Here is a 27,710-nt window from a genome sequence, read left to right on the forward strand (position 1 = left end):
TGCATTGTAGGGTACTGAATTGGGATCATTCTTCATTAATAAAATACATTTTAGATACAACATTGATAACTTTATTTTTGCAATGGTAGGTCTTCACTGGTTTAATTAGGCTACAGTTTATTTATCTTGTAGAAGTGCAGTGCATTTACATTTCAGTATCTTGATTGAAAAAGGGTGAGTAGTTTGTGGGGTATTTATACTTGCAAGCACTGTTTATACAGCCTGCTATATTGATTTTAGTGCAATAATTATAACTCCTCCTGCTTGAACAATCAATTGACGTCAGAGCATAACTCCAAACCATGTGCAGTTTAGCTGTGCTCTGACAAAATGCATGATTGTCTTTAAAGCTTAGTCTAAGTCCAGAGCACTCCCTCTGTTCTGTTTAGTACCTTTTCTGTTTTCTTTTGCCACCTGGTGGCAGGACTAATGAAGTGCAGCTGATTCAAAGCTGGTCAGAAAATTGCAGTTGTGACATTTTTGCATTATTGTGAGAAGTTGTGGCTCCCACTGTATTTAGTATTGTTCTTATCTTGAATCATGTGCCTCCTGTCACTTTAGTACTGTGATGTATTATCTGATTCACCCTTAATGATGACAGCAGCACAGTTCACTCCACAATCTAACAGCAATTGAAGCAGAATTATTTATTTTTCAGTTTTATAAATATATTAGGACAATGTGCAGAACTGCTTGTCATAAACTTATTTTGATGACATTTTTCATTCTGTTTGTTTGTCACAGATTCATTGAATGTTTTAAAAGTATGAGCCCCTGGATTGACATCAACACATTTCCTTGAGCAATGTTCCTCACACTAGTCAATCTTCAATTACAAACTGCAAGAGCTGTCCTGCCTGCTGAGCTTCAGCCTCCCTCTCAGTGTCAGTGTCCAATCTCTGCCACATTGTCGATGGCCCCTCTCGGATCATGTTTGTTGAGCATGAAGTGCCCCTGGACCTGGGCAGCACTAATACTCTGAGACACAGCCAATGCACGCTCTGCAAACTTCTCCCCCTGTCCCATCGGCTCAGTGGGGTAGAACCTCTGGAACATCTGGGTCAGCTGCCAATGCGAACAGTACCCAACATACTGCTTCAGGTCCACCCGTCCAGGACGGATCAGAGCCGGGTCTAGCCTGAAACAAAGGAGCATTAGAAAGGTTCAGACATTGTGACAGCGGCAGTTTAGGAACACCGGCAATGGATAACTGGAAAGCATGTGACATGGTTTATAACAATTTGATTTAATGGGAGTAATATGTTATTTTTCTCATAAATTCATTGTTTTAGTGCTATTTACTTATTTTGAGTAATTCTGTGCCATTTATCCTGATTGAGGTTGTTTTAGAGTGGAAGTAAGTGTAATGTGTCAAAATCTGCTCCTTTATAAACATCAAAAAATAAATAAATAAATAAACGTCCAGTAAAGTTACACTGACACCTTTGTATGGTGAAAAAATAGAAGCGTGATAACAAACGTTACCATTATACCGTAAATTAAGAAAGCCTCTTTATAAATCTATTCAGCTGAATTTATAACACTATAGAATATTTTATTTTTGTCAGAAAATATGTGAAATCAAGAGCTGACAAAAAACATGGTGTCTGAGTTAAATTTGTCACCTAAATGTATTTGCTGTTTTACAGATTTGTATTTACTCTAAATAAAGTTTCCTGCTGCCAATATGTTAACTATTAAACAAAATAATGTGTATTTTAGACTTCCTGAAATGATGTTAACGTTATATATTGATTGAAATGTCTTTTTGTGCCTCTGGTACATGTGCAACTCCAGAAACACAGTGTCCATTTCCCTCAGTCCCCAGGAATTATCTTGCAGCATATATCAAGACACGTCTTATGATTACAGTGTTGTAATTAGCATATTAACTCTGCCACACATTGGTAACCCCTTTTCACGAAATAACTCTTGAACAAGAAGCACTGTACAATGACTTCAGTGAGCCTGGAGTAGGTAACATTGTTATTGTGGTCGTACCGGTCTATGTAGTTGGTCGTCATGAATACGATTCTGGCCTCAGTGGATGCTACTCCATCGAGTGCGTTTAGGAGTCCGCTGAAGGTCAGTCTGCCCATCCCTTGGTATGCAGCTGGGTCTGTGAGTAGAGAAGACACACTTCAGAACAATGACAAAGTGTTTTACGTCTAAGCTCCAAGCAGAATGCATTGTCGGGAGCGCATGGTGACAGTCTAAGCTCATTGCGCACTTTATTGATGTAGACAATTCATATTAGCATCCCATAATAGTGTTAATATAGTAACAAATAAATCAGAAGTTATGACTAGACTTACCTGGCTGATTGCGACAGCCCTCAGTAAAGATAACCTGCAGCTTCATACTTTCCAGACTAATAATGGGCTGTTTGGTTTGTTGATGAGAGTGCTGGTGCTAGTACTAGTATTAGTAGGCGTATGCAAATGCCCAGCCTGCGTACCATAACTTAAACCTTTGTTAAAAAATGCTAAGAAGCTGAAGCTGGACATTTTTGAGTTTAGAAAAAAGTAATTGAATATGTCGCGTCTGTTAAATTATTCTGTGTAGACTTGATTTGGACTTAATAAAAAAAAGTAATAATGATGCTAAACTGACCAAAACAGCCAAATGCAAAATTATTGAAAGAAAATAAAATGTTAGTTGAGGTCCCAAACTATTGTGAAAGTGAATAAGCAGTAAGCTGGGCGAAGCTGTAAAACATGCTTGTTAGTAATGTGAGGAAGAGCGTGCTCAATAAGCACTGGATTCAAAGGGATACTTGTTAGTAATGTGAGGAAGAGCGTGCTCAATAAGCACTGGATTCAAAGGGATGCTTGTTAGTAATGTGAGGAAGAGCGTGCTCAATAAGCACTGGATTCAAAGGGATACTTGTTAGTAATGTGAGGAAGAGCGTGCTCAATAAGCACTGGATTCAAAGGGATGCTTGTTTGGTAATGTGAGGAAGAGTGTGCTCAACAAGCACTGGATTCAAAAGGGCTTGGAGTCTTCGTGCAAATATCCGGAAGATCCTTTCAATTAGATGCTTCTGTGAGCAGGTTAGTTCATTTTATTAAGTAGCTTAATTTACTGTGCAAGTACTGAGATTAGTATTGTTTGTCTGATTACACTATTGCTGCATTCTAATCAGCATATCCACTGAATTCAAGTGTACAGGCTTTATATATAGTCATATGCATTATGCAACGGGCTATAATAAACCAGTATACTATTAAAATGAGAACTTCAGTTTTGAAAACGATCATGAGCTGTGATTTACCACTGTGGCAACAGGAACCAGGAAAACGTAATAACCCCCCGGTTCCCTGAAACAGAAATGCATCCATTACACAATGGGTTAACCTATTACACCCGATTCAACTGAACACTCTATCAAAGTCTGGCTGAGACGCCGCTGTCAGCACTCCGGTTCCAAAGGCAGGGTTCTAAGGATCCAGGACATTAAGCCTATAAAACCTTGTGAACCTTCAGTCGAGGGGGATTTGCCCTCATCAAAGAGGCCCTGCAAAAACTGCAGAATGATTGGCATGGGGCAAGTCATGGGATCAACCTGATGTGCCAAGCACCAAGTTTGGAACATTCTCCACTTGTATCCAAACTGAGAGCGCTTTGAAGCAACTCTCGCATTCTGGAGAGTTGATATTACTCTCTCCGACAAGCCTAACTGGCTGAACAGGAGCCGTTCAGGGGCCAGACCCAGAGCTCGATGGGCTGAGGGGCTGCAACGTCCCCTGTGCCTGGCTGAGCAGATCACGGCGTGTGGGCAACTGCCAAGGCTGGTGGCGCAATAGCTGCACCAGCGTGGAGAACCACTGGGACAGTACGGAGCCACTAAAAGCACCCTGGCTCATTCCTGCCTGATTTTTTCCAGGCACATCGGAAGCAATGCTACCAGTGGAAAAGCATAAAGAAGAGTCCTCGGCCAGTCGTGTGTGAGGGCGTCGACTCCTAACGGACCTCCGGTCCCCAGACTGGAAAACCAGAGGGGACAATGAGTAGATTCCATGGAGATAATGAGGTCGACCTCTGCTCTCCCGAACCTGTTCCAAATCAGGCCCATCACCTTGGGATGGAGCCTCCACTCTGAGCTGCATGGGACTCCCCTTGATAGGAGGCGTAGTTTTCTGCTCCTGGCATATGGGAGAGAAGGTGCTTGTGAGCCCACGATAACATTTTGTTGGCTACCTGATAGAGACGGGGCGAGTGCAGGCCGCCCTGGTGGTTGATGTAAGCCACCACAGTTGTGTTGTCGATCCTGATCAACATGGGTCTCCCTTGCACCTCCTGGAAGAAACTCTGCAAGGCCAGAAAAACTGCCTGCAGCTTCAGGATATTTATATATAGCCCCACCCAAGGGGGCTGCCACACACCTTGCGCTCCTTGTCTGTTCCACACAACGCCCCAGCCTGATCCAGAGACGTCCATGGTGATCATCTCTCACCTGGTGATACTGCCTAATGCCACATCTAGACACAGATGAGCTGGCTGTTTCCACCATGAGAGTATTGGGACACTGACAAGCTGTTTCACTGTCAGTATCTTGAACTTCCAGCGCCTCAAGAACAGATTAAGCTGTCTGAGGTTGAGAATGGGCCATAGGTCACCGTCGCGTGTGCTGACGTCACGGGCGTAGAAGAGGTTAACCCATTGTGTAATGGAATACATGTAGTACTTGAAATGGAATAATAAATACATAAGTTGAATGTCTCTTAATACATGTCATATAATACATTCATATGAGGGATGCAATAAATCTGTATTCAGCTTACATCGTATTGTTTGATCACCATCGATGGTCAAGCCTGTACATGGTTTTTTGTTTTTACTTTTGACCCCGCTTCCTCTGCCTGCTGGAGGTTTGACTGCGCATTCGCACCCCATTCCAAACCCCTCTTCCTCGTTAACAACAGTGTTTGAACAGATTGTCATGCACAAGATCTTCAGTGAGGTAAACAGTGTCAAGTGATTCAATGAAACATAAAGTCATTGTACTTGGGTTCATTCTAAATTTACATCTCGAACGTGCAGTATCACAATGCCTTCAGGTTTGTAATTTCTTGTCTAAAATTGAAGATGGTAAGAAAGTAAAGTGCAGCATATGCCACAAATGTCTCAGCCACTCTCTAACACTACCAATTACTGAGGCAGGACCTTTCAAAATTAAAAACAAAAACCGACAGTGTGGTAAAAAATAATATATATATGTATATATATTTGTATGAGCTTAACATGCAGCCTACAGCACTCTGTATTCCCAGGTGGTCTCCCATCCAAGTACTAACCAAGCCCAACATTGCTTTGCTTAAGCATTGCATGTTAAGTTCGATTTGAAGAGCTTTTTGCCATCAGAGACGTTGCCCAGGGGTCACTACAAGGAAGTAGCTCTTCTTGACCCCCTGGTAAAAAGAATGACGTATCACCAGTGGCATCGACCCGAATGGTGACACAGCAAAATCAGTTCCAAGCATGATCAACAGACAGGAGTTAACAGCTGTGAATGCTGTTGAAGGGGCTGCATTTCGAAACACTGTTAGAAGTCTTGGCTACCAAATGTCTTGTCTAAGCTGTTCACTTTAAAACACGTTGGAGAGAACATCTCTGAACAATGTGAATCCCTGTCAAGCACGACAGATGTGCGGACAAGCATGGCTTAGGAAGTGTATCTCACAGTTACTTGTCATTTTATAACAGTGGACTGGGAAGTGAAAATTTTACAACAGAAATGGACAACAGATACACAACAATTAAATAAGCAGAGGAGATCAACCGCATCAATAGAGTTTGGAGTGAGCTCAGAAGTAAATGCATGCGTGTACAACAATGCTGCAAACATCTGTAGTGCATTGTCTTTATTGCAAGTGAGCGACAATGCTGGGGGACCTATCAATCACATAGTGAGCTGTGCAGGGCACAACATTAACCCGAGCACCCAAAGCAGGGGGAGGAGGTTCAAGCCATTGTTCATTGTATCAATTGTATCAATTGTGAAACTTTATTTGCACAACGCAGGGTAGCCCGATGTATCTATATAACATTCATTCCCCTGGTCCCACTCTAGTCTGTTGAAAATAAACAGAGCTCAACGAAATACTTTAGACCTGATCTTTTTGCAAACGGTAGATAAACAAGAGGTTTCTATTTTTTTTCTGTCTCCTATCTTTCTGAAACCCAGTATCTGGACACTCTAGGAGGTGCCTGCCCCTGTGCTGTGACCTTTCAACTCTGATTTGTTTATTTTTTTTAAAAGGTGCAGTGCTCTAGCCTACTCAGAAACAACCATTCACAATCTGAATGTCATCTAATTATTATTATTACTATTGAGGTTCACTGAGGTTCATTTTGAACATTGTAATAAAAACAGTTATTTGCCACAATGAAGTATATTTTTCATAAATATATTGGTTAAATAAGTACATTTACATCTAATGCCCACACAGAAATAGGAACACGGTATATGCCTCATGCAGACAGTTCAGTGCTGCTTACTGCTTCAATGCACAGCTACTGTTACCCACAAGCGTCGGCCTATCATATTCTGTAACAGATGAAAATACCCCCCCCCCCCCCCCCCCCCAGTGCTTTGGTATAATACCCTGCTCCAGCTAGATTGAAATTGAAATGAGATACCTGTGAGCAGGTCAGTTAATTTTATTAAGTAGCTTCATTTCATTTCACTAAGCTTTTACCCTATGCTTGTTTTGTAAAAGGAACCCAAGCTGCTTATGTTAAGTCATGCAATATTAACTATGTGTTTCCTTTAAAGGAAAAAGAATGTTCATTAAAAGAGAAAAATGGTGCAGATTTTGTACAGGAGCAAACGATGCAATGACCCTTTGTGTGCAGACATTCTTTTTTTTTGTTTCACAATATAACATAAAAAAGATGTCAAAACTTTCTGTTCACTGATGTTTTGATAATTATCCAAATAATTGAAGCAATAAATCAATATATTAAACCAACAAGATTACTAATGTTTGCATGCAGCACTGAATGACTTTTCAAACCCATACAGTCTGCTGTCCGTTTCCTGTGATTGATCCTCACTCTCTGTGGCTAGCTCTCTGCTGACGAAGGCAGCGTCCACGTCCTCCAGGAGAATGATGCTCTGCTCTGGAGCCACGCTAAGCAGATGGTTCAAACGGTCGTCACTCAAGCTTCGGTCACTGAGGCTCATCAAGCAGATACTGTACTCCAACTTCCCAGCCAATGCCGTGCTGAAATACACCAACAGAGGAGATGGCAGGCAATGTTACAGGAACCTATCCATCTACCTAGCCATGCATTTATCTGGATGAAATCTGTACAGCACCACTAATAACATCTAACCAGAGGTTACTGAGAAGTGAATGCTGTACAGATAAATGCTGTAATTAAGTTATTTTTGTTAAGTGCAGTTTAAAAAAATAAAAATATAACTGCTTATTTACATGTTTTATACACTTTGGTAAGTATCAGTCAGATCAAATCAGATGCTAGCTAATACACACAGGAAAAGAAGAGCACGTCCACTGCTTCTCTTACAGGGGGTTCAGTGCAGTTTTGCTGAAAAACTTAAATAATGTTATTGACTGTGCGTTAGAAAAATTTTAATTACTGAATAGATTATCCGGCATTTATCTTAATGTAGATAATGAGGAATAGAATCGATTGAAAAATAGATTTTCGATTTAACCATAGCAGCCCTAATACACACTTTTGTATACAATTACTGTAATGTACTTTTTATACCATATTCTTGAAAATATGGACCTAGGGATGTTTGTCATATGCTGTCTCTTTGTAGTTAAGATCCAACGCAACCAATCTTCACCCCAATTTTAAATCCTGCAGTCTGGCGAAATTTGGTACTTCAGCCTGGGGCTTAAGGAACTATTGCCGAGGCCAAGGGACCAAGATTTTGAGATTTTAAAGAAATTCCAGGAAATGGATTGCTCTTCAGAGGTGATTCGCCTCTAGCCGTGCACAAGACAATTCTTACTGCATGGTCTTGTGATCTTGAATGAATCGCAGTGTTTAACTTGTCTAAGCCATTTTATAATTTTACTTATTTGAGGCTGTCCGGTATATATAATAAGTTGCTTAACGCTGACGCTTGCACTGCACCCCACCACACTTGTCATTGCACTACATATAGTGTTTATGCTCTACTCTAGTGACACCTAATAGCAGTAGTAGGGACCACTAAACTTTTCAGTTTTTTTGCTATGCATTGAAATTTCTGCAAGTAGGCGCATTGTTTCCCACGATCATGGAAGTGTGTTTTTCTAGAGGGACTAGCTAATGTTATTAATTTTACATATCCTAAACCATATATTCTGAAGGATTTCAAAGGCTCAAATCAAAGAGTTGACCTCATAAATATAATCTGACCAAAACATTTCTGAAACAGTTAGAATAAGCATGTTAGTGACATCCACCCCGACACTGCAATAAATTCTAAATTAGAGCCATCAAAAACATCACTATCCATTGCAAACAAAAATGTAAGCTTGACATACAGACAGCTACCTTAATATATTCCTATAACAAAACATGTATCTTTATAATTTTATATAAAGATATATGCATAAAACAAAATGAATTACATCACTAATGATTACATGTTTGAAGTAATGGCAGGGATGGTAGTAGGACACCTTGATTAGCCACAATGTATTGGTAACAAGCTCAGGTGTGTCTTATTAAACCCATACTGTAAATCCAGGAATGGATCAAACTGCTATGCAATAGGAGTCTTATTTCCATCCCTGTATTGGATCATGGTTACAAAGAAAAGGACCCAGGTTCCCAATTCTTTAAATGGAACTCACATGAAGCTGCTCTTGCCACAGCCGGGTGGCCCGTGCAGGAGATAGCCTCGCCTGTAAGGGATCCCTTAGAAAGAAAACAGAAACAGTCACACCTGGCCTAGGGAAATGCAGAACTAACACACACAGGGGTTTAGAAAGAGAAAAGAAACAGTTACACCTGGCCTAGGGAAATCCAGAACTAACACAGACAGGGGTTTAGAAAGAGAAAAGAAACAGTTACACAGGCCTAGGGGAATCCAGAACTAACACAGACAGGGGTTTAGAAAGAGAAAAGAAACAGTTACACCTGGCCTAGGGAAATCCAGAACTAACACAGACAGGGGTTTAGAAAGATAAAAGAAAAAGTTACACAGGCCTAGGGAAATCCAGAACTAACACAGACAGGGGTTTAGAAAGATAAAAGAAAAAGTTACACAGGCCTAGGGAAATCCAGAACTAACACAGACAGGGGTTTAGAAAGAGAAAAGAAACAGTTACACAGGCCTAGGGGAATCCAGAACTAACACAGACAGGGGTTTAGAAAGAGAAAAGAAACAGTTACACAGGCCTAGGGAAATCCAGAACTAACACATACAGTGGTTTAGAAAGAGAAAAGAAACAGTTACACAGGCCTAGGGAAATCCAGAACTAACACAGACAGGGGTTTAGAAAGAAAACAGAAACAGTTACACAGGCCGAGGGAAATGCAGAACTAACAAAGACAGGGGTTTAGAAAGAAAACAGAAACAGTTACACAGGCCGAGGGAAATCCAGAACTAACACAGACAGGGGTTTAGAAAGAAAACAGAAACAGTTACACAGGCCGAGGGAAATCCAGAACTAACACAGATAGGGGTTTAGAAAGAGAAAAGAAACAGTTACACCTGGCCTAGGGAAATCCTGAACTAACACAGACAGGGGTTTAGAAAGAGAAAAGAAACAGTTACACAGGCCTAGGGAAATCCAGAACTAACACAGACAGGGGTTTAGAAAGAAAACAGAAACAGTTACACCTGGCCTAGGGAAATCCAGAACTAACACAGACAGGGGTTTAGAAAGAGAAAAGAAACAGTTGCACAGGCCTGGGAGAATCCAGAACTAACACAGGCATGGGTTTTATTATTAAAAACAAAAAATATAAAATATAAAAAAAGATACTGTCATCAAGGTATACTTTTTGATAAAGATGGCTACTTTTTGGAAACATTACATTAACAATACCTCTGTCTGCGTACCACTTGGGATTGCCAATAAAATCCTTCACATCATCTACAATCTTCTCAGCCAGCCCTCTCTCCAGGATGACGGAGGTCATAGGTCGTCGTCGCCTCGGACACCCAAATGGGCGCCACTCCGACCCCATGGCCGTATACATCACCGTCCTTCCCTCCTGCTGCTTCAGGGCCAGCTCCCTCGCTGCAGGAGAGGAGAGAAGAGAGTGAGAGTAAGAGGGAAGTAAAAGGTGTTCTCAACAGGCGGACTCCAGTCTGAATCCGGACCACAAGTACATTCTGACTGGCCTCCAAGTCATATGCCAATCTATATTTTTACTTGCATTCAGACTGGAAATGTTGTGAATTTTTCAGATAACATAGTTCTTATGAGTGTGTGGTACTTGAGGGTACAGTCGATGTGTCGCTGTGATAGTAAGTAGTAGCTTTTGTAAGCATCAACATATTCCTTCTCTAGGGCTAATAAAACATCCATTATTTTTTTTAAATAAACAATTGAGATACAACTTTCATACCTTATGGTACAAGTTCAGAAAATCACACTTTACAAAGACCAAGAAAACAATGACAAGTACCGGTGCTACAAAGCACATTTTTGTTAAGTAGCTTTTCCAAGCTGATTAAAAAATATTACCAGTAAAAATACAATATATTGCTCTTTTTAAAAATACATACAAGTCAACATGTATTTGTGTTACTGTTGGTACATCTGAGTCAGGGAAAGCACATAATATGGTACCGTACTGTACTACTCGTGTGCACGAAACTTCACTTTGCAAGCAAGGGACAGAACCCCGACCACGACAGATAGCGCATCATTCCAGGAGCCACCACAATGTGCTGTGTGTGCAACGCTTAGCAAGGATATGCGGATTGTACTGGCGATTAAAATTGTCAAATTCTCTGATCCTAGTCAGGCTTACAACACACGCAGTTAAAATGTTACCTGTCTTAAGCATCTGCAGATCACATGTGTGCAGATATTTAAATAAAACATTTGAGTGTGTATAAAATTGTGCTACAGCAAAGATCCAGTAAAACTACAATTCCCAGATACCCATCACACTCATGTTGAATCAAAGACAGGAAGGGCGGGCCTGGTCTGATGTACAAAACACCTGCACACACGTACAATGCTGTGACAGTAACACACACATGCTTACTGTGAGACAGACTGAGGCAGGGTGCCCCCACCTCTGTGCGTATTTTGTGTTTTATGTTGTATGTGGTGTGTTATTGCTGGTGTGTATATATTGGTGCACAGGGTATAAACTGGGCTATGCACCACAAGTGACTTAAAATGTGTATTTGTATGTGGGCACGGGGATTGAACAAATGAGCTCACGTGCCGGGATTCATGTGAATGATTAATTAACAATTGAGTCCCGGCACAGCTGTATATATAGAGGCACGAATCACTCACTCAGGGTTGGTGTGTTCAGGTTGAAAGAACGGGAGACAAAAGGAGAAAAATAATTAAAATCATAACAATTGCTACGCGTGTTGGAGTGGAAACAGTACGGTACTTGTTTTGTATCTGTTTGTTCGTTTTGGCCACCGTGCCGTTTTGCTTTACAAAAGTGTTTTGTTTGTTGAAACTTTTCATTTATTATTGAATCTGCACACCAGTGCATTTCACGCAACAAAACTGTTGTTATTATCCTTCCTGGTCTGACGCCACCACGAACCACCCTCTTCACACAGACATATGCTGAATATAAATGTATGATTAAAGTGAAATGTGGTTCTGTGTGCAAACAGTCCCGTGAGATCAGTGTTTAAAAATCATATTTTATTTGAACGTTGTTGGTTTTCTTCACCATACAATATGTGTTCACTTTCATTTTGGAGATGGTGCTGCGTACATTATACACAGAACGGAAGAAGCAGGGAGCTAGTAAGGAAAAAAAAAAGTTCTTGTGTATTGTGCAGAGGATATTTGCTTTGCAATGCACTGCACATGTCAACAACAGGACGTGTAAAAATAGAAATAGAAATATTCTGCCGATGTTTTATTAGACGTTATGGAGGTATCACTGGCACTGCATTGGGATAAATCTCAATTAACTAGGAAAACATGCATCAGACAACTATTTCAAAAACTTCTAAACAAACTCCCAGGTCCTAACAGGAATGCATTCATGTAAATGAAGGTGTCTGACAAAATCTTCAAATTAGTAATGTCAACCTTATCTAATATATATATATAAACAATTATAAACAACAACATGATGTTAAAAAGAATTGAGATGTACAAACCGCCACTATGAAAATTCACTTCTGAAGATATGATTAAAGAATACTGTACCGTTGATGGCATCTCTGCAGCGGTCACCACTGATTGTATTGGTCTAATAGCACTATAAATGAGCACTGTACTATATATACAGTACTGTGCAAAAGTTTTAGGCAGGTGTGAAAAAATGCTGTAAAGTAAGAATGCTTTCAAAAATAGACATGTTAATAGTTTATATGTAATAATTAACAAAATGCAAAGTGAGTGAACAGAACAAAAATCTACATCAAATCAATATTTGGTGTGACCACCCTTTGCCATCAAAACAGCATCAATTCTTCTAGGTACACTTGCACACAGTTTTTGAAGGAACTCGGCAGGTAGGTTGGCTCAAACATCTTGGAGAACTAACCACATTTCTTCTGTGGATTTAGGCAGCCTCAGTTGCTTCTCTCTCTTCATGTAATCCCAGACAGGCTCGATGATGTTGAGATCAGGGCTCTATGGGGGCCATACCATCACTTCCAGGACTCCTTGTTCTTCTTTACGCTGAAGATAGTTCTTAATGACTTTCGCTGTATGTTTGGGGTCATTGTCATGCTGCAGAATACATTTGGGGCCAATCAGATGCCTCCCTGATGGTATTGCGTGATGGATAAGTATCTTCCTTTACTTCTCAGCATTGAGGAGACCATTAATTCTGACCAAATCCCCAACTCCATTTTCAGAAATGCAGCCCCAAACTGCAAGGAACCTCCATCATGCTTCACTGTTGCCTGCAGACACTCATTCGTGTACCACTCTCCAGCCCTTCAGCGAACAAACTGCCTTCTGCTACAGCCAAATATTTCAAATTTTGACTCATCAGTCCAGAGCACCTGCTGCCATTTTTCTGCACCCCAGTTCCTGTGTTTTCATGCATAGTTGAGTCGCTTGGCCTTGTTTCTACTCTTTCCACGTCGGAGGTATGGCTTTTTGGCCGCAAGTCTTCCATGAAGGCCACTTCTGACCAGACTTCCAGATAGTAGATGGGTGTACCAGGGTCCCACTGGTTTCTGCCAATTCTGAGCTGATGGCATTGCTGAACATCTTCCGATTGCGAAGGGAAGTAGGCACAATGTGTCTTTCATCTGCTGCAGTAAGTTTCCTTGGCCAATCACAGCGTCTACGGTCCTCAACGTTGCCCGTTTCTTTGTGTTTCTTCAAAAGAGCTTGGACAGCACATCTGGAAACCCCTGTCTGCCTTGAAATTTCTGCCTGGGAGAGACCTTGCTGATGCAGTATAACTACCTTGTGTCTTGTTGCTGTGCTCAGTCTTGCCATGGTGTATGACTTTTGACAGTAAACTGTCTTCAGCAACCTCACCTTGTTAGCTGAGTTTGGCTGTTCCTCACCCAGTTTTATTCCTCCAACACAGTCGTTTGTGTTTCAGTTAATGATTGTGTTTCAACCTACATATTGAATTGATGATCACTAGCACATGTTTGGTATAATTGTTTAATCATACACCTGACTATATGCCTACAAAATCCCTGATGTGCAAGTGTACCCTAGAAGAATTGATGCTGTTTTGAAGGCAAAGGGTGGTCACATCAAATATGGATTTGATTTAGATTTTTCTTCTGTTCACTCCCTTTGCATTTTGTTAATTGATAAATATAATCTATTAACATGTCTATTTTTGAAAGTATTTTTACTTTACAGCATTTTTTCACACCTGCCTAAAACTTTTGCACAGTACTGTATATATATATATATATATATATATATATATATATATATATATATATATATATATACACACACACACACACACACGGTGACAGCTGTTGGATTAAAAAAAAATGTGGTGCATGCAAATGATGCAAATGTGGAAAATACTAAATGAGTATTGTGCTGAATACCCTGACTGATGTGAAAACTGTAAAGAAAGGTGGGATAGGAGATGAAGAAAATATCCTGATATGTAATTGTGCAAAGCAGAAGTCACCGTGAAGGCAAACAGAATGGTTGAACACCAGCAATCACAAAGTCATAAAAATATGATCACAGTAAAGTTTATTAGAATATTTAAAATGTGATATGATGCACTTTATTAGTATAGCTTTTTTTTAGTAATAAATAAGTAGCCCATACTATTTTAACTACAAATAACACAACTCACATGCAGAAACTACTACTATGCAGTAGGCTTCAATTGAAAAAAAAAAGAGTTGTGAATTAAAAGAAAAAGTTTAGAAAACCTAATATTTATGCTATTTTTGAAAGAAGAATAAAAACAGCACTAATCATATCCACATAATCGAACGATCCACAAAAATCTAGTTTCCCCTCAGTGGAATGGCGCACAAGCTAGGGAGTAAGTCAACCTATGACACAGACTCTGCATCTACCTGCTGACAACCACAGATATAGAATATTATCCTGACAACTATTTCCACAAAGTGGAAGCATGTGCATGACTTGTCCTGGCTCGTCTGCAGCCATTGTGTGTCTTAACTTACTCAGCCCGGCAAAGTGGATTTAGAATGAGAACGTTGCTGCTGCTCCATTTCAATGGGTTTCCTGGTTATAATTCTACTGTACACATCTGAATGAGAACACTGCTGCTCCTGCATTTTAATGGGTTTGCTGGTTATAATTCTACTGTACACATCTGAATGAGAACACTGCTGCTCCTGCATTTCAATGGGTTTCCTGGTTATAATTCTACTGTACACATCTGAATGAGAACACTGCTGCTCCTGCATTTTAATGGGTTTGCTGGTTATAATTCTACTGTACACATCTGAATGAGAACACTGCTGCTCCTGCATTTCAATGGGTTTCCTGGTTATAATTCTACTGTACACATCTGAATGAGAACATTGCTGCTTTAATAAATTTATGTGGTAAATTTCTCTTTCATTTCAGCAATCGGGTTGTCTAATTTCATAATTCACCTTTCCTATAGCCCAAATTACTTCATATGGTCCCTGCCATTTATCACATAATTTTGATTCTGAGGAGGGAAGCAGCAGCATTACCTCGTCTCCTGGTCGAAAGGTTTGAATTAGTGCATTTTTATTGTAATGCTGCTGTCGCCAATGCTGAGCTGATTTGAGCTTGTCCTGGGCCAAACGACCAACCAAATCCAGGCGATTTCTGACAGTGAGCACATGCTGCACTACATTTTTGGACGAGCCTTTGTGCTCTTCCAACCACTATCAACAGATCGAGGATGCCGTGAGGGTCTCGGCCATATAAGAGTTCAAAGGGGGAGAACCCTGTCGAACTCTGCGGCATTTCTCTTACTGCAAAAAGGAGGTAGGGAAGAAGTGATGTTTTTACTCTTGATTGACAAAATGCCTCAGCATCTGCTTTGAGGTCTGATTAAAGCGTTCCACCAAAGTGCCCATCTGTGGATGATAAACAGATGTCCTGATGGGGCGTATTTTTTAAAATTTTGTATACTTGCTGTAATCTGTTAGACAGAAAGTTTGTTCCATGATCAGACAGGATTTCCTTGGGGATCCCTACTCTCGCCATAATATGCAATTATTCTTTGGCTATTGCAGCTGCACTAGTGGACCTCAATGGAACTGCTTCCGGGTATCGCGTTGCACAATGTACCACCACTAATATATGCATATACCCATAATCAGAAGGTAGCAAAGGGCTCACTATGTCCACTGCAATTATTTCAAAAGGAGTGGAAATGATTGGCAATGGAACCGAAGAGGAGGGATGCACTCGACCCCGCACTACTCGCTGGCAGTGTGGGCATGTGGATACATATTTCGACACATCTTTATGAAGTCCTACCCAATAAAACTGAGCCAATATTAGCTCCCTTATCTTGTTAGCTCCGGGTGCCCAGCAAAAGGGATATAATGTGCCAGCCTCATGACCTTGGTTCGACAAGACAGGGAACTAATAATTGTTGGGAATTTACCAAGTGCACACCTGTAAATAGTTGTACAGAATTTAAAAAACTGATACTTCATATATGTTGAGTTAGCGCAGTTTACTTTTTCATATTGAAATAAATGTATTTTTTGTATGGATACATGCAGACTTTTTTTAAGTACTTGGTTTTTCACACACTTCAGGAACATAGTTGGCCTCAAATGAATTGGCTTCTTCATATATGACTGTGATAGAAATACAATGACTCTTGGTTGTAAATCTCCCTCCCGACCTGTGAGGGCGCTAAAGCACAGAGTTCTGTGGATGGGCTGGTCTGACAGTTCTTTCCCAGGGTTCAAGGGAAGTTGGCCAGCCTAAAAGGGGCGAGACTCCGGTGCAATAATGCATTGACCCGGAAGGGAAATGACGTGGCAGCCGCAGATTGGAGAGGCGGTTGCACTTGTTTACAAAGGGGTCATGTGTGACAGCATGAAAAGGAACAGAGAATCGTAATCTATTCCTTTGTTTGGTTTAAGCATTTGAGACTCCGTGAGAGATAAAAACGTTTGTGAGTGCTTTGTTTGTTTGTCTGTAATTGTCTTCTTTTGTAAATTACTAGACGGCTAAACACGATTCCGGAGCTGTCGCCAAGGCCCAGCACAAACGTGGAACTGCATAAATAACCTGTATCACCCACCACGAGCACTACTGCACGCACCCAGAACTAGTGACTGTGTTAGTATTATTGTGGGGCGGATATCTGTGTTTATTATTTGGGATTGCAACCCGTTATTATTTACGCCGTGCAATACACATTGTTGTGTATTGCCGGGGTCTTATTATTTGGTCACCAGACCTGACTATAATAAAAAATACTTTTCCAACTGGATTATAACTCTTCTTGTTTGTTTTATCATGCACTGCATCACTCCTGCGCCAATTTGCAACAATGACTTTAGTACATGGAGATGCATGGATTTGTGTTTTGACAGTATAGGTCTCTGCCCTATCCTTTGCTTAAGCAATAGAACCCCAAAAAGAGAGCTTTATTGCCTGGTACGACCTCTCCCGTGTTGGTAAATGTCCCGAACGAAGGCAAAGGCATGGAGCATAACTACAACGGCCTTACAGAACATAAAGCCCTCTTGTGAGAGTTCTACTGCAATTAGAAAATGGATAAGTTAATGACTACAAACGCCTCAATATTCCAAAGAGTTATGCAGTTCGCTCCGAATTCCACCTGGCTTCAGTATCCCATCAGTGGTCGATGTTGCATCATGGGTGTTTCCAATAGCCTTAATAACACCTCAATGCTGCAATTATACATGGATGCCACTCTAGACACTGACCATGGCAGTTGGATTCATACAGGTAGTGTGTTGCTGGTGCCAGCCCTACCACTATGCATCTGTCTCCTACTAGACCTGCCTTCTCTTCATTTTACCTCCAAAAATAGGTTTCGGGTTTCGAATTCCCAAGGACACTGCATTGAATATTGTAGCAGTCTTGCCATCACCACTCAGGAAAATGTTTTATTGTTCAAAATACAGAGCAAGAGGAGAAACTGACTTGTGTTACTGGCAGCTGGTAATACCTTCCTGCAGGAGGTTGAAGAATATCTGTCGGTCCCTGCCCAGAGCAGTGAAGGTGACGGATTCCCAGGGGGTTCCTGTATGAAGGTCTATCATCTGCTTCTCCCTGGTCCTCTCCACTCGAATCCACTTCCTTTGATACCTGCAAATGTGAAACATTTAGAACTCAACCAGAACACATTACTGTGAGCAAACCCTGCTATCAGTAGCTACAGGAACTCTGTCCCTTCGTCCAGCAGCATTACTGATTTACGCAACCTCACTGCCTTAAAACCTTTTTGTAATGAGACCACATCAGCACACTGGTAAAGAATTAGACATGTTTAACCCTTTGCGGTCCAATGTCAGACCAGGTCCGACATTACAATTTTCCCTTTCCTGACTGACAAGAAGATGTAAAGCACAGGTCTCTAGTCGTTTTTTCTCTGGAAAAAGTGGAGAAAGCCTTTCAATAGCCGAGTGACACCAATAGGAGCCGATTTAAGCCAAAAAAAAGGGCATATCTGATAGCCGCATGCACTACAGAGATAACATGGACATAAACAAAGGCGGTAGCTGCTTCTGCATCCAGTGCTCAAAGAATATCAAAGACATTTGCAGAGCTTTTTGAGATGTTATAGTAAAAATTATGACTTGGATCGCATTATTGAAGAGTTTCGTGATAAAGAGTGATCAAGAGAGGATTTACCAGTATGCACACCTATAAAGAGGTATGTGAAAAATACAGCGAACAAGGGGTGGGGCTTGGCTGGAGATACGATACTGAGTGCCCTTTTGCAATTCAATGCCTTTCAAACCCGTTTTACTCTGAAAACCTAACCATATTTTTAATTGTATTACAGCGCTTTTGTTTTTACCATTATTTGGCCATCTTATCATAAAGATAAGTTCTTTTTTGCAGTTCATCCATAAATGCAACACAGTCCTTCTGCATTTTGTAAAACTGAACAAAATGGTCCCATGGCATAGCAGTAAAAGCCCATGCCTTCAGCACAGGGAGCTACGTCCTTGCAGGCTCAAATCTAGGCTGCTGGTTGCCAGGCTGCTCAGCTGTAATGCACGTGTCTGCATTGCCGGTGGAAGGTTTAATTTCCCTGTCAGTGATCTCACGCTTCTCACTGCATGACTGTCCCCTGTCTGCCAAGCACTGAATTGCTCTCTGTGTGGTCCTGGTGAAATTGTCATCGGAAGAGATCGTGTGGAGGTGCTCAGTGTACAAAAAGAGTAGTTGCTATGGAGAGCAGGGACAGAGGAAGTGGTGATTATAGACAGCAGACCTGGAGAAGTGGTGATTATAGACTGCAGACCTGGAAAAGTGGTTATTAAAGACAGAAGACCTGGAGAAGATTTGCTTGTCAAAGTTTTTCTCAGTTAGCATCCCAAAAAAAACCTGGACTCACATAAAAAAAAAAAATACAAGCCTGATAACAAATCTAATTTAACATTGAAGATACCTTATGTAATTAAATGTATGGATCGCTGGGTAAGGTTGGTGGTACGCCTTCTCCGAGATGGGTGAACTCGATGGTGGGGCGGAACCATCTTGAGGAAAGGGCGTAGCTGTATGACTGCGGAGCAACTCCATTGTGATCAGCTGTGGTGAGGGCAGTGATTGGAGAGAGTGCGGCGCCACACTGATTACAAGAGGAGTTTTGCAGTACAAAGGAGGCACGGCTGAGTATGGCCCTTTACATTGACGTTAATGCAGCCGGATGCTGTGTGTGTTGTTTTGTTGTTGTGTGTTGCAGCTGAGGACGAGAACCTGTGCTGAAGCTGCAGAGCCAGCATGAACCCGATTCACTTTTCCCTGCACAACACAAGCACGGGACCGTGCACTCCGGTTCAATTTCCCCTGCACATCACAAGCACTGGACCCTGCACTCCGGTTCAATTTCCCCTGCACATCACGAGCACTGGACCCTGCACTCCGGTTCAATTTCCCCTGCACATCACGAGCACTGGACCCTGCACATCACAAGCTCTGAACCTTGCGGTTCAATTTCCCCTGCACATCACGAGCACTGGACCCTGCACTCCGGTTCAATTTCCCCTGCACATCACAAGCTCTGAACCCTGCGGTTCAATTTCCCCTGCACATCACGAGCACTGGACCCTGCACTCTGGTTCAATTTCCCCTGCACATTATGAGCTCTGAACCGTGCACTCCGGTTCAATTTCCCCTGCACATCACGAGCACTGGACCCTGCACCCCGGTTCAATTTCCCCTGCACATCACGAGCACTGGACCCTGCACTCCGGTTCAATTTCCACTGCACATCACGAGCACTGGACCGTGCACTCCGGTTCAATTTCCACTGCACATGACGAGCACTGGACCGTGCACTCCGGTTCAATTTCCACTGCACATCACGGGCACTGGACCGTGCACTCCGGTTCAATTTCCCCTGCACATCACGAGCACTGGACCCTGCACTCCGGTTCAATTTCCACTGCACATCACGAGCACTGGACCCTGCACTTGGAGCATGGGTGGATTACAAAGAATTGGAAACTCTATTTATTTGGGTTTGAACTCTTTACTTTGGGACTGCAACCCTGTACATGTGCACCCTTAATACCATTGTTGGTAGAGGGATCAGAATATCCTTAAAGAGCTTTATTGTGGAACTGTACTTCACTGTTTGGACACAGTGCCAAAAAAAGTATGCAAGTGCCCTGCTGTTTAGAATGACATCTGGAACACATTGGGGAATATTTGGTGGAAATTCTGTTAAGTCGAACAGGAGTCAAATAAGTTTTAATAATGAATTTATAATGAAGTTCCTTGACATTATTGTATATTGATGAAGAGTTCATTTTCTCACAGATTCTTGACCAAAGCATATCTTTATTTGGGTGGTTCAGATCAGTTTCCCATAAGCATTACTGAGGCAAACATGAGGATTCTACACCATTTGACAGAATGATGCATACTTTTGAAATGGTTTTATCCAGTGAGGTAGCAGACAGTAGGAGTTTTTCAATTTCCTTTCTCTGGAAACTGTATTACTAACTTTATAAGTTGAATCTGAAGATATTTGAAAATGTCTTTATTTGTTCTAAAAAGGGTTTGAGAATGTATTGATCCACCAAGTAAGATACATGATGAATGCCCGTATCAAACCAACTTTGAAAAGTAATATTAAGAATGGAATGGGGGCGGTCTGAAGGGGACAGACACAACAGGTGCTATTCCAATACACTTTCTACAGTCATTCCAAGCCAGTCAAATATTGTAAATCACAAAAGACTTGGCTATTTAACCCAAGGATTTATAGTTACTGATAAAAGGAAGGAGTCTCAGAGGTGTAGGCAGTCTTGACAATGACTCCAGCCAGCCCATCATCTGCTGGATTGGAGCCAACAAAAAATATAGCTGAAGACTGGGTGGGAATGACCACCCTACTGTATGGTTTTGATCAGAGTTGAGAATGGAATCCTCATTTTTTATTGCCCCAAATAAATGTAGATATATGACTATTGATTTCTTTAAAAAAAGAATGTGACAGACAACAGAAGGAACTGAAACAGATAGGTAAATCTGAGTAGCACATTCATCCTAATTACATTTATTCATCCCAAAAGTGACATTGGTAAGAGATCACATTGATAAATCCTGTTTGATTGTACTACCAGGGGAAAGTAGTTTGCCTTAAACATATTATTAAGTGTTGAAGTGATAAAAATGCCCAAGTATTTCAAACCTGTCTGCGCCCACTGGAAAGGGGAAATTGACAATGCTACTCGGTCAGAGATACTGTTAGTAAATAACTGAGCCTGTGGGTTAGAGTGCATGGATTTAATCCAGTTTATAAAAAAATCAAGAAAACCAGTTTGGTCTGGCTTAATCAACTTTGGCAGAAGGGCCTTGTGACAGAGAAACAATGATTCTTGGTGATAAATCTCCCTCCCGACTTGTGAGGATGCAGTGTAAAGGGAACCGAATGCCCTGGACTGAATGGCCTGACAATTCATTCCCAGGGTTAGGTGGAAGTCGGCCAGGTAGAAAAGGGGCACAGCTGCAGTACATTAAGTCATCACTCCAGAGGGAAAGCAATGTGGCAACGACAGATTGGAGGAGAAACAATTGCACTCGCTAACCAAGGGCGTGACTGAAGGTACAAATAGGGGACGTGCCTAGGTGATCTGTTCCTTTGTTTATGGTTAAGAGAATGCTAAAGGACAAGCGAAATATTAGTGAGTGTTTAGTGTTTGTTTTGTTTTGTCAAGTTTAATTATACTGTTTGTTATTTATTAGACGGCTAACATGATCCGGAGCTGTCGCTTACGGCCAGCACTAACCTGGCAAACACTGCACCATTGTTCACTGATTAACTGTATATTCACCACTTACACATTAGTGCTCACTGTGGACTTGTGATGGTGTGTTTAATAACTGTCTATTATTTTCAGAACTGCAACCCCTTGTTTATCGTACTGTGCAATACACATATTCGGAGGCTGCGTGGTCCAGTGGTTAAAGAAACAGGATTGTAACCAGAAGGTACCCAGTTCAAATCCCAGCTCAGCCACTGACTCACTGTGTAACCATGAGCAAGTCACTTAACCTCCTTGTGCTCAGTCTTTCAGGTGAGATGTTCTTGTAAGTGACTCTGCAGCTGATGCATAGTTCACACACCCTAGTCTCGTATCTTGTAAAGCACTTTGTGGTGGTGGTCCACTATGAAAGATGCTACATAATGATTATTATTACTATAACAAGATTTAAAAAGTATGAAAACTCATAATGATCATACTTTTAATGTGTACACTACAGATAGAGTCATTGTGTGGTACAGTTTTCACTACACTTCTCATTGTTTTAGGGCAGGTTTATCTTGGTCCAGCTTTCACCAACTCCTTTCTATCTGTGTGCTTCATGTAAGCCAGCTCTTTCTTTCCATTCATTTTTGTCTTTGTGAAAGGAATGTGTGACAGGTCCTAAGATGCAGGTAGGAGTCCCTTTGTCTTTGTGAAAGGAATGTGTGATAGGTCTTATGATACAGGTAGGAGTCCCTTTGTCTTTGTGAAAGGAATGTGTGATAGGTCCTATGATACAGGTAAGAGTCCCTTTGTTTTTCAAACTGTGTTACAAGCAAATCTAGGCTTTTTATGACCTCATTACCCCATTCCCTACCTGCATTCTTCATTAATAAAATAAAATGAATCCTTATGTGAAAATCTGTTTTAGATACAACACTGACAACTTTCTTTTTGCAATTTTAGATATCCACTGGTTTAATTAGGCTCAGGGGCACAACTTTGGTTTCAAAACAGGAGGGGTCATTTTCTGTAGGTGGGGCACGTACTAATACAATTAAAAATAAACTTGCATTTCATTTGATCAAAAATACGTTAAAAAATATCTGCCATGAAACAAAGCAAAGGAAGCCATTTAGCACAAGCTTTTCGGGTTCTTTATTTTTTTTGCTGATGATCGGGTCCTTGTTGTCGTCACATCTTTTGCTGCAGTGCCACTCGATTCCCCTTCATTAATCCAGTTTCCAACAATTCTTCAGAAAACTGTCAATTGTTTGATATTTATAAAGCAACTTTTTGAACCCCTTAACAAAACAAAAATCACAGAGCTATGCATCCCGCAGACATGGCAAGTTGGTTGCTAGGTAACCAGTTCAGAACTGTCAGGAAAAATCAGTTAGGGCGAGGGACTCATTGCGAGTACAATTGATTAAAAAGTGCCAATAATAATAATACATTATTGTACCTGCTTCTAAAACTAAAATGTTTTTATTTCACAGGTATTCGACACATAACTTTGTTTACACTGCTCCCTTCTCTATTTTGATGCCAGCTGCTGTACGAACACTGGAAATCGACAGCTTGAGAATAGTTTGATAGATGTGTTCGTCGACTAATCATGCCTAACTGAAGTCATGTGTTGCAAAATTTAAAAAGTTACTGACAGATGAGTTGCAGAGTTCAGAGGCAGTGCTTAAAGGGATTTTTATGTTTTGTTTTAATTTAAATTTGTATTAAAATTTTTATAGAGCACAACAGACCACAAGTGTTTTCAAAGTGATATACATGAATATACATTAAAAAACACCCCATACATGTATAAAAAACAGCACACAGCATAACATATCAGTGTCAAAACATTTGACAATACATTCTCCCGACTGAATTAGCATAACTTGTGACATAAGAATGTTTTTAGTTTCTTCCTAAAAGGGAGAATTTCTTCACCAAGGCAGCGTTCTACAGATAGAGCATTCCAAATCTGTGGACCAAGGACTGAAAATGCACACGCTCCAAAACGTTTGTGTTTAAAACGTGGCTGACCCAGGGACATGGTGTGTGAGGACCTCAAGCTCCTAATAGGATTATAAACCTGCAATTTCCCAGTCAGATAGGAAGTTGCTGATAAAGTGCTTTGTGAATTAAGCAAATTGGGGTTTCAGCTCCTGTTGGATAGTTACTTTTAAAACAGAGAATGCCGGACACATTTTGTCAATTTGTATTATACATTAACTGTTATGTAAAACGGTATGCATTTATTTATCAGTTAACCGTTAAACCTATTACATTCCTAATATTTACATTATAAGGATGCTTCAGATCATTGGAGATTCTTGCTGGACTGATCATCTCCTGTACAGTGTTTTGTGAGCTGTTTAGGGCTACTGATTTTCCACAATCATGGACTCGTGGAATTAGGCATTAGGAATGGAATTGTCATTTTGGAAATGGAATTCTGCTTTGAAACTAAACCTGTTGCTATTACATGGCTCTCTCTACTCTAGCTAGTAAGAACAGAAAACGTGATGGTGAATGAGTGGACCAATAAATACTTATTTAATTTTACCAACTGCACCAACTGCAAACCCACTGTGTTTATTGTGCAGTTAATGGGTGCCAGTAGTTATACAATGTGAAAAGTCATTTTGAAACCAAACACAGAGCTTTCAGAAATACGTATTCAGAGGGCTGAGCAGTTAGAAGCTCAAAAGTAGATGCATGGATCTCTTAAGTTAAACTATTAATATGTTGAACATATTTTAAAATGTTTGTAATGATACTCCGTTAAATGTTCATACTGTTCTATTATAAAAGTACTATTCATATGGTAAAATGTACAAGTCTTCTTAACTATATGAAAATTGTTTCAGAATATTTATCATATTGCTTAAAAATGTGCAGAGTAAAATACTCTGGCCTGTCTACTCCTAACTTTTTTCCCATCTGGCCCACTTAAATTTGAAAAACTAGTTGAAAAGCCCTGCTCTAACTAAGGCAACTCTTCTCTGTCTAGGGTATACGAGAAACACATGCAAGCAGTTTTAAAGCAAGTACAGAATAAACCAGTCTGCGTTGTTGCAGATGAAACTACAGATGGAAGAGAGAATTGTCCTGAACATTGTATTTAATTTGTAATTTTATGAATATTATAGATTTTTGTAATAATGCCCCTCGTTTTTGACTATTCTGTATATTGTAATGCCAGCAAAAAGCTGTTTTTTCAAAACACCTTTATTTGTTCACTAGCCTACAGTACATTGTTACTTGTGGACTGCTTTAAGAAAGATTGTTTCCTGAAAACTACAATATCTCTGGGACTTAAATTGAAAAAAAAAAATAATTAAATAGATTTTTACTGTAAAAATGTTATTTATGTTCAAATTACTTTGTCTTAATAAATTAGTAAAAACGGAAAAAAAACCTGGAATTGGTCACTTTGAAAAACTGCAAAAATGTATACTTGTAAGCACTTTTTATATAGCCTGTTACCTTGATTTTAATACAATAACTATAACTCCTCCCGTTTGAATGAGCGTGAACAATCAATTGACGTCACAGCATAGCTCCAAAACATGCGCAGTTTTGCTGTAAGGACAAAATGCACAATTGCCTGTAAAGCTTAGTCTTTAAGTCCATGGCGCTCCCTGCTGTTTAGTTTTGAGGTATTTTCTGCACTTTTGCCACCTGGTGGCAGGACAAATGAAGTACTGCTGATTCAATGGTCGTCAGAAAAATAGCACTGCAAAGCTGCAACATTTTTACGTTATTGCACTGCTACAGTATCGCACCAGGTGTTCTGTAATTGCGGAACTGCCAAATACTCATTTTTCACAAACTCTTGGAAAACCAGTCCCTTACCAGATGATATGGTTCCCTGGGCTGGGGATGAAGTCAAACTGGGTATGGACACGGCCACTCTCGTGCTGCAGGTAGGAGGTCTCCACACTTAGGTGCTGGGTGTGGCGGGCATGCTTTGTGATCCAGCTCAGCAGCCACTGGTAGCTCTTGTCCTTGCTGGGCACCTCTAGGGTGATCATGTAGTGCCGGCGGAATGCGATCATCCCCAGCTGGGCACCCTTCCTGGCTATGGCCATCGCCGTGCCCAGCCCCACCAGCCCGAAGCCAGCTCCAAAGTATGGGTTGTCCTTCAGAGCTCCCAGGAAGTCAGATAAAGGCATAGCTTGAACTGGAGACTCCACGGCACACAAACACCTCTCCAACTCAAGGGCAATCTGCAACACAGCCCACACAGAATAACTTCACCTAGTTCAAGTAGTTCATTAGTAAGTGAGAAATATCATTTATGCAGGACTAACAAAACTAAAGGTGACCCTCAGCACCATCACCAAAAGCTATTGCACATCTTCCAGGTTTTAATGGACATCTTATGCCACAGTGAAATAAATCCAAAATCATCAGTTTTGAACCAAGTACACCAAACACAACTGCAACCAAAAAAATGTAAATTATGTGCCATTGTACAGCATTGAACTCCCCAAATATAGCTTTAGGGGTTATAGCTAATCAAATACATCTTGACTATTGTTAAAGAAATCTGTGTTATACTCGCCTTACTTTCACGTAATCTGGTTCTGTCTCCCTTACTTTGTCATTTCATCTGAGCTGTGTCTTCTGTGCTGAAGCCTGCAGGACAATTGGGGAAGCGGCTGGTTCATGGCAGAAAAGGAGAGAGAGAAGGCTTTTTAAAAAATAAATGTTTGCTTTAACATTTTTTTCTCAAAACTGCACTAGTGAGACCTAAGAAATTCAAAAGAAAATTACAGGATTTTTTTTTTTTTTTTTTTTTTTTTTTTTTAAGTTTTTAAAAAATGCAATTAGCGATAACCTGTAAATGAGATGATTTTCTTATTTGTGTAACTAGTGTGTTTCGAATGAAATGAGATCACACTGGCACTCTGAGTGTGAGGAAGAACAGATGCATTTCTGCATTTTTTCCTCATCATCTTATTATGATGTTTATTAAACATATTCAGCAAATCAGAGCAGTATTTTTAGTGTTCCAATGGTTATACTATACATTTAGTTTGCCATGTATTTTAATATGCTTTACCATACCCTCTGGGCTTTCCAACCTTTTGTATTTACCATGCTTTCACTGTGCTTTAAGACGCGGCTATGCTTTTACTAGGGTACAATATTATATGGGAAAAAATAAGCCAATAATTTTTGTAAGGTGTGTTCCTATTTAGGTGAAAACATTAATTCCCGAGTTGTTACTGACATCCAGCTCACTCGGTACACTACAGCGCTGTATTTTTACTCTTTGACAATCGTTGTCAAAATATTTTGAACAACCTGGTCAGATTATAATAAAATCACACGAGAATAACTATTACTGCATTTTTTTTTTATAATCTTAACTCTCTACCTTATTTTCCAATAGCAATATTTCTTCAGCCTCTTCTAGCTCTTCCCAAACTTAACCAGTCTTTCAATGGGCTCTCCAAACAAGGTGTCAAAGTCACATGGCCGCCCTCAGTGCACTTCCGTTGTTCGCCACTCAATATTCCGTTAACAGCGAGAGGCGCAACAATAGTTCCTAACTAAATGAAATTTGTGAAACAGAACTTGGAATAACACATCCTACATGGTCTCTGAAATATCTTTCCAATCAATCGTTTAAATGCATATTGTATAAAGCAAACTACATGTACGTCTGTCTTGCATTTTCACGGTT

At 40.5% G+C, this 27,710-nt stretch overlaps 1 protein-coding gene across 3 annotated transcripts; it reads right to left on the minus strand.

Moving 5' to 3' along the window:
* Positions 1-632: 632 nt before the first annotated feature.
* Positions 633-27,501, minus strand: LOC121323327 (mitochondrial chaperone BCS1). 3 transcript variants are annotated; one of them, XM_041264324.1, is made up of 9 exons: positions 27,402-27,501; positions 26,618-26,679; positions 25,871-26,244; positions 17,755-17,894; positions 10,026-10,220; positions 8,826-8,889; positions 7,060-7,229; positions 2,002-2,119; positions 633-1,138 (listed from the first exon to the last, which is right to left on the minus strand). In XM_041264324.1, the coding sequence occupies exons 3-9, from the start codon at positions 26,188-26,190 to the stop codon at positions 886-888; spliced, it is 1,260 nt and encodes a 419-aa protein (XP_041120258.1). In that variant the 5' UTR covers positions 26,191-26,244; positions 26,618-26,679; positions 27,402-27,501; the 3' UTR covers positions 633-885. The 3 variants fall into 3 exon arrangements, with proteins under 3 accessions (XP_041120258.1, XP_041120256.1, XP_041120257.1); XM_041264322.1 differs by having other exon boundaries at positions 26,583-26,679; XM_041264323.1 differs by having other exon boundaries at positions 26,588-26,679; positions 27,402-27,500.
* Positions 27,502-27,710: the final 209 nt, after the last annotated feature.

Source organism: Polyodon spathula, chromosome 11 (genome assembly GCF_017654505.1).
Source record: "Polyodon spathula isolate WHYD16114869_AA chromosome 11, ASM1765450v1, whole genome shotgun sequence".
NCBI classification, from domain to species: Eukaryota; Metazoa; Chordata; class Actinopteri; order Acipenseriformes; family Polyodontidae; genus Polyodon; species Polyodon spathula.

Coding starts and splice junctions, on each gene's coding strand:
- LOC121323327 (XM_041264324.1), bottom strand. CDS start 26,190: ATGCCTTTATCTGACTTCCTGGGAGCTCTGAAGGACAACCCATACTTT. Junction 17,895..25,870: donor CCAGGGAACCATATCATCTG/GTAAGGGACTGG, acceptor TCACATTTGCAG/GTATCAAAGGAAGTGGATTC. Junction 7,230..8,825: donor TGTGGCAAGAGCAGCTTCAT/GTGAGTTCCATT, acceptor GGTGTATTTCAG/CACGGCATTGGCTGGGAAGT.